At 41.4% G+C, this 7,295-nt stretch overlaps 1 protein-coding gene across 1 annotated transcript; it reads right to left on the bottom strand.

Moving 5' to 3' along the window:
- Positions 1 to 372: 372 nt before the first annotated feature.
- LOC136512905 (E3 ubiquitin-protein ligase IPI1-like) lies at positions 373 to 6,657 on the bottom strand. The gene is made up of 6 exons (XM_066506916.1): positions 6,203 to 6,657; positions 3,378 to 3,547; positions 2,753 to 2,811; positions 1,928 to 1,956; positions 1,456 to 1,849; positions 373 to 1,067 (listed from the first exon to the last, which is right to left on the bottom strand). The coding sequence occupies exons 1-6, from the start codon at positions 6,354 to 6,356 to the stop codon at positions 602 to 604; spliced, it is 1,272 nt and encodes a 423-aa protein (XP_066363013.1). The 5' UTR covers positions 6,357 to 6,657; the 3' UTR covers positions 373 to 601.
- Positions 6,658 to 7,295: the final 638 nt, after the last annotated feature.

Genomic DNA, 7,295 nt, shown 5'->3' with positions numbered 1-7,295 from the left:
TTTTCAATAAATAACGTAAGGGCACAAAATATGTTTCCACGGCCGCTTTGCAGGTACAGTACTACTGTATTTTTGTATTTTCGTTGCAATCCGTGCCCCTAGTGCTGGCGTTGTCGGTCCATTCCGTACCTCATTTCAACATTTTACAATGCTAACACAACGAATGCCACCCACTGCAAGTCAATAGTACGTGTTTAACCAAAATTTTATTTTATTTTGTTGGAAACAGGAAACTGCATGAAAGGTAATCCTTCACATGCTACGATACGAACACGAACATCTACGGCTCAACAGGTACCATTGCAACGGAAATGCAATAGCCATTTGAAATCCATCGGTCAACAGAATTGCAGCATAAGAAATTGCGTCACATTTCGAAGCTCCGAACATCCCAACTTGATTTCAAATATGTACGAGATGGAATTCACATAAACCAAATCAAAATATCCTCTCAGCCGGATCATTTCCTGTTTCTGGCCCCTCGAACATGTCCCAAAGTTTTACGGTGCAGCCCGGCTTAACTTAATACAATGGGTTTCCCATCGTTTCTTACAAGCAACTCAGATTCCAAATAAACTTTGGATTCTCCAGCAGCGAGGGTCTACATCCGCGGTGAGTGCATTTGCCGATACGAAGAGCCCTCGGGCGATCTATTTTCAGGGGACGACCTGCCGACGCCGAGCCATTGCCCAAACAGCCTCCTTGGAGCGGATGTAGGCTCTGATGTGCTATGAGACTGCTGCTGTGAGGTCCACCAGCTTGTCTCGCAGTCCACGGGCATCAACGGGTACGGGGCGAACCGGTCACGCTCCCAGGCGTAGAACCGGCTCCCTCCCACGTCATCAGTCTCCATCGAACTATGGCCAGATGAACCCGGCGGGAACAAGGAAAAGGTGGGGTTCCCTGGTAGAGGTGTTGGGGCAGGTCGCATGCCTCCTGACCTATGGGCCCCAGCAAATAGGCTAGATGATGAATTCTGTTGGTACTGTTCGCTGATGCTGCCATGAGCCCTCATGAATGGAGGCATCAGAGGAGGAACACTGGGAGGTCTAGATCTGGAACCAGATCTGCAAACAAAAAAAATCATTATAACAGCAGTATTCACAGCAATGGATAAGATGCTAGACTGTATGGCAATAGTTGATGTTGTAGCAAATATAGCTTTTTTTCTAGATTTATTCTCCCAGCCTATTATGTCGGTAAAGATTAAACAAAGGAAAATTGAGTAATGCTGTCGAGGCAAAGGCACCAATCTAACATCGAGAAATATGCACAAGAAATTTTTTAACAATATTCACAGATGATATATGCTAAGAGACCCAGGTTTTCACTGTTTGTTTAGATTCATTTTACTAAAAAATGGTGCATCTTCTCAGAGTACAATGCATGAATTCAGAATTTCGTATTTTCATAGCAAAGTCATAGCACAACTCACGAGAGATAAGTATAATTTACCCATTACTGAAGTAAGATGGAGAAACAACAGATGCTCGACGTTGGCTATCACCATCAACCCGTGCAGCCCTTGTTCCAAAAGGGATTCCTGGCTGCTCGTTATTACTGTTGGGTTGAGCATAAGAATGGGGCACGTGTGCCCAATGGCTATGATGGAAATCAGCAGGTTGCATTGTTTGCATGGGCCTAACATCTGATGGACCAGCCATGGGGTTCCAATGATCATGGTATGCAGGACGATCCATAGTTCTCTCAGGGACATGGGAGCTTGACGATGACGTCAGTGGTGGAAGAGGATGCAAGTATGCCACATAGGGGCAAGGATGAGTTGTCCCTGGTGCAGCAGATACAGCTACTTGCTCCGTAAACACATGTTGTCCCATGAAGTCATGAACTGCAAGACCAATATCCAAACATGTTCAATGTAAATTTCAATTTTACTACGAATTGCTCAATGCAAATCAGAACTTACATGTAATTGGAGGTGATGATTCTCCTTCCCTGACAGAAAAAGGGAAGGTGTAAGTGAATAGCACTAATTTTTCCATAACAGGTAACAGGAAAAGAGTGGGATTCACAGCAAGAGAACAGATAGACAGGTTTGTTGATATATCAGATATGATCTTAGGAGATAACTGGAACGAACATGCATATTGCCATAGTGCTTGATACATGATTTTCAACCAAGCACTGGTCAAACTAGCAGGTGTGGAATCTGGAATATATTATTGTAGATTGTTCAGGATTGCATATCAACACAAATAATCAAGTTTCCAGCAAAAATCACCGAGTATCCTCCATGAGAATTTCCTTGTATTACACATGAAGCACTATGGCAATATGGATTGTCAATCATTACTTGAACTATGCTTCTGAGAAAAAAAAAGTGTGTGTGTGTGGGTGGGTGGGGGGGGGGGGGGGGGGGGGGGGGGGGGGGCATGTAAGCTTAAAAAAAAAGCAAATAGCTCGGTTGCCCTGCATCAGTTTTTCTCGCATGGTTACCAACTAGAAAATAAATTATCGATCTTAGGATTGGCTCACTTGTTTTCTTCAATACACCCTAAGTAAAGCACCTATTATCGCCATCCACAATCCCCAATGAGGGATTTAAGTTGAACAAATGATATGAGTCATGTGTATGAATCTATAGCAAGGTAAAAGCAGGTTGGTAAATAATGTGGCTTGTATGTTAAACCTACTGGCCCGTAATCAATTAGATAGATGAAACTGTGTGCATGGAATCCTTGAACAGAATGTTAAACAAGAGGAAAAAATAATCATGTGAAGCAGAACATACTCAAATAAAGATGGAAGTTGTGCTAAGCGACCAAATGGACACCAATGGAAGCGAAGTGGCTGCACAAAACAGAAATATAAAAAATTATCAGGATAATCATGCACAAGAACTGCCTCTGCAAGTAAAACAATGCCAGCAAATGAAGAATCAACAAAAATAAACTAAACTAGGGCGGTTTATTAGAGTAAAGCAAACTAGGATTTATACGAGCCGCATAAATGTTTCAAAAAAAAAAGCAACAAGGAACCATAAACATGCATTATAATAATAATTATCTTAAGAAGGGACAGTGTTTGGTCCGAGGATTATTCATGTAGCAAGAACATTGCTGAATTAACTCAGGCATTGTTTCTAAAACACTGAATATGCTACATAAAGCTCTTGATCTTAGTAGAAGTCGTTGAATAAAGGTTCATGTAGCATAACAAGTACACCAAAAGGAAAGTATGGTTAGTTCCACCATTTGCATGTTGGCATGAGGAATCATATCAAGCATCAGGAGTACATATTGAAATATAGGAAAATTCAGTAGAAAAAGGCATGTAGCCAACACAAAAACTAACAAGAAATCAAGTCTCTTTAACAAGCACAAATAATTAAGAGTATGGTTGACACAGTCACATACCATTTCTGAGTAGCTAACATCATAAAGGTCTTCATCATGGGCCCACTCATCCATGCTAACATCATGTGCAGATCGGGAACCATTTGCATAAAGCCAATTCCCTTTCTCAATTTTGCGGCAGTTGGGGCATTGCATAACCCCTTTGGCATTAAATGCTGATCCAATGCAATCTGGGGAAAAAAACTTATACTTAGCATACCAAAGATTATCAAGCAAAGAAAAATCAGAGCACTGCTTTGATCCTGATTAGTTCACACAATAGTAGGTTATTAAGACAGCATAGTAGAATAAGCAGTGGCAATGAAGTAAACTAGCACAACTTCACACCACATAATAAGCACATTCCTTGAGAAGAACTATTCTCCATCAGCAATTCAGCATCTAATCTCACTTCAGTGACTGTCATGTGGGGCAGCCAGGGGTTGCATGGTGACCAGAGGGGGCGCAATTACCGCAGCCAGATTTGGTCCGCAAAGGATCAGCAAGGAGCAGCATGCGGATCAGCATGCAGGGAAGGCAAGATTTAGGGGATTTATGGGGAGTTATGGAGTTTATTTCCCATTATTTAGCAGGCCAAGTGCCTATATAATCCATGTACCAGCCCTCATTTGAATCAAGCAATGAAGAACAAACAATCCAATTCCCAATTCCCCCAAATACTCTAGTCTCCCTCCACGCCGACTTTGCCTGGCCATCTTCCTGGCAATGGTTATCCTCCCTATCCCCAAATGAACTAAGGTTCAGAACAGTGACATTGCAAACCAGAAATTACTTGCTAAAGAACAGCAAATTGTATATTCAAAGACCAGGCAGAAGCCGCATCGAACGTCTTGGAAAAGTAATACTTATTTTATCTCCGATAATTTATCAAGTCAGACATTTCAAATCTACGCGTGGCCTTTTGTAAGTGGCGTGCCAGCTAAAGAATTAATGATATACACAGTATTTTGCTAAAGCATTTATAAATTTTGTCAGGGTCATCAGGGTCAGCTTCATTATATGATATAGATTTTCTTGAACTTCAACAGTATTTTGCTAAAGGATTTATACATTTTGTCAGGGTCGACAAACCCCGATAAAACCCCTTAAATTTGCCCCTGGATATACATGAAAGCATGTTGCAATATCATGGGTTCTCGAAATCCCAATCTCTATTTGAAGACCATATTTAGAAAAATAGGCATAGACATTCAGAAGCATCTAAAACCACCCTCAACCTAGTACAAATGCTGTAGATAACTGGGAGAAAGCAATATTTCATCAGAAAACCACAGAAGTAGCAAACCCCCTATCAGAACTCAATTACAACCATATGGATACTTCCTCCTGTAATAAACACAAGGCATTTTAAGATTCTTGCCGATCACACATTTTCAACTTTGCTTTTTTACCACTAATGTATAAAAAACTAGATAGATTGACAAGGTAGGATTGATGTTAGTAGGTTCATCATGAAAATATAATCCTTTTTTTATTAGATATCATTTTTTATAGAATAAAAATCAGAGATCTACCTTGTATACCATGTCAATGTCCTAAATGACTTATATTTATGACATGAGGGAATGTTGAGCTAAAAACAAAACTGCGGAAGATCGATACCACTAAAATTAACTCTAGTGAGTAGTATACAGCATGTACAAGACACACATGGTTCCATTCATCAAGATAACAACTAAATATTTGTAAAGACTACACACAAATTCTTTTGAGTGCGCTAGATATTAGTCCAATGTCCCTACATATCAGGAAGGATTTTACCTGAATCTCTATAGTCTATATATTCAAGCAATCCCTAAGGGTAAGTTAACAACAAACCTGCAAAGTTCCTCTAATCCTCTTACTGGCCATCTTAAAAACAGCTGACAGCCTAGTATTTACTAAAGATTCAAATTGCACATAATTATAAATCTAGCATAAAAGGGAATATAATAGGTGAGGATATGAGGTTAAATTCATTACAGCAGACAACAAAGACTGTCCAATGAGATCATCAAGTTGACAACTCAAATTTGTGTCATTTTTAGTTTTGCCCAAGTTTCAATATTTGCATTTGAAACGTTCTTAAATCCCTTTGAAGAACCAGCAAACTCTAAAATCCGAATCTATAACAAAGTTCAATAAAATAGCTCAAGACCCCAAAATTTCTAGGAAAACTCCCCATTGCTCACCTCAAGGTTACGCCAAACAGGCTCAACTTATACCATAAACAAAAACAGAGCAGGTACACTTCCAATTTTTGAAAGAGTTAAACAAAAACCACAGAAAAGCTACACAAATCTGTCAATAACCACCTGGTGTACTTGCCCAAATCATCCTCCCAATGTTAAATTGTTCCAAAAAATTGGGGCTTTTTATCAAGTAGACTAATAGAGCACAAAAGTCGCTCATAAAACCTTCAATGTCACCATAAATTATTCAAGGTCACACAAAAAAATCAAACATTTGGAACCTTGTTCTAAAATTCAGAACCATTTACACTCCCAAATCATCCTCAGGTATCAAATCTAGCTCACAAACAGTACCTACATATGGAGCCAGCTAAAATAGCAAAAATTCATCCACGAAACCTGTTCATGCAACAAAAGCTTATGCCTATACAGCTGAAAAGATCCGACCTTTAGAACTTTTAGCCCAAAATTCAGCACGGTGGCAGCTATAAATTATGAACCGGTCCTAATTCCGCAAAATCAAACCATTTATTCACGAATTTGGCCACATTTAAGGGTCCCCACATCCAATTTGCCTGCCCAGCCCAAAAATAGCACCTACCCGCAATTGAACCACAAGCCAACAATCCACCGACAGATCCAGGGACAATTTACCTAGGTGGAACTCGTGGCCGCAGTGCAGCCTGGCGGTGGACCTCTCCCCGGAAGCGGCGAGCACGGCGTCGAGGCAGATCGAGCACGACACCGCGGCGGCCTTGTCCTCCTTGCCGCCCGCCTGCTCCTTGGGCTCCGCCGCACCGACGCCCATCCCCTCACGCCCCCTCCCTTCCTCTCCCCTCCTCTCCTCTCCTCCTCACCAACCGCGGGGTTTCTTGGCCGGATCCCACGAAATCCGAGCCGGGCCGAGGCGGGACGGGAGCTCGGAACGGCCGCCCCGGCGACGGCGACGGCGAGGCTGTCACCCCCCGTGCCTCGGGGATCGCGCGCGCGCCCTCGGGGTGCTCGCGCCTTGTCCAATCGCGAGGAGAGCGCCTCCTCTGTCCCTCTTTCTCTCTTTCCTGCGTGCGTTCTCTCTCCTGTCTATCTGCTCGCCTCCACCAGAAATTAGATAGACAGAGAGGAAAAAAAAAAGGCTGGAAAAAACAGGGGGCGGCGCAGGGGAGAATAAGACGGATGTTTTGCGATGAGGACCTCGTATAGTTTGGTATTATTACAACTCTAACGGTCAGTTGTACAGTACTCGGGACTATGTTTTGACTTGGGGTACAGTTTCTTACTACTTCAGTTAAAAAAATATATGTAGACCAAGTCAGGAGTATTTGTATTTTGCAGTTTATATATGCTGGTAGAAATGAATATTTGGGCTGCCATAGGTTATATTTAATTGAATTTTACTTTTTATTACATATGCGTTGCACGTAAAACGGAAGAATTATGTTTGAACTGAGAAATGTATACATTGTTAAATTAACTAATGTTATCGTTTTACCAAAGGAAAAAAGTACTTGCCTTGGCCAATTTACCAATTGCTTGAAATTAGCTAGCAAAAAGCCTCTGATTTCACATTCTATTTTTTTTTAAAAAAAAAGACATCCGAAGGTGAGATATTACCATTGGTATATGTACTAATGTGTCTATTTTACGTCCAGCAAAAGACAAGTTCAAAAATAGTGTTAGCCTAAACGAGTCTTCGAAGAAGCTTACTACGTGGGTAGGAATTGCATGCGGACGTTGATGGAGGTGAGTG

This window comes from Miscanthus floridulus, chromosome 16, assembly GCF_019320115.1.
Source record: "Miscanthus floridulus cultivar M001 chromosome 16, ASM1932011v1, whole genome shotgun sequence".
NCBI classification, from domain to species: domain Eukaryota; kingdom Viridiplantae; phylum Streptophyta; class Magnoliopsida; order Poales; family Poaceae; genus Miscanthus; species Miscanthus floridulus.
The sequence above is the reverse complement of the archived record's forward strand: the minus strand, read 5'-3'. Positions and strand labels throughout refer to the sequence as shown.

What these genes read in the sequence shown, in the direction of transcription:
- LOC136512905 (XM_066506916.1), bottom strand. Translation starts at nt 6,356, where the DNA reads ATGGGCGTCGGTGCGGCGGAGCCCAAGGAGCAGGCGGGCGGCAAGGAG. An exon ending in ATGTTAGCTACTCAGAAATG is followed by an intron (nt 2,812 to 3,377) that starts GTATGTGACTGT and finishes TGTTTTGTGCAG; the next exon opens with CCACTTCGCTTCCATTGGTG. An exon ending in ATCATCACCTCCAATTACAT is followed by an intron (nt 1,850 to 1,927) that starts GTAAGTTCTGAT and finishes TTGGTCTTGCAG; the next exon opens with TTCATGACTTCATGGGACAA.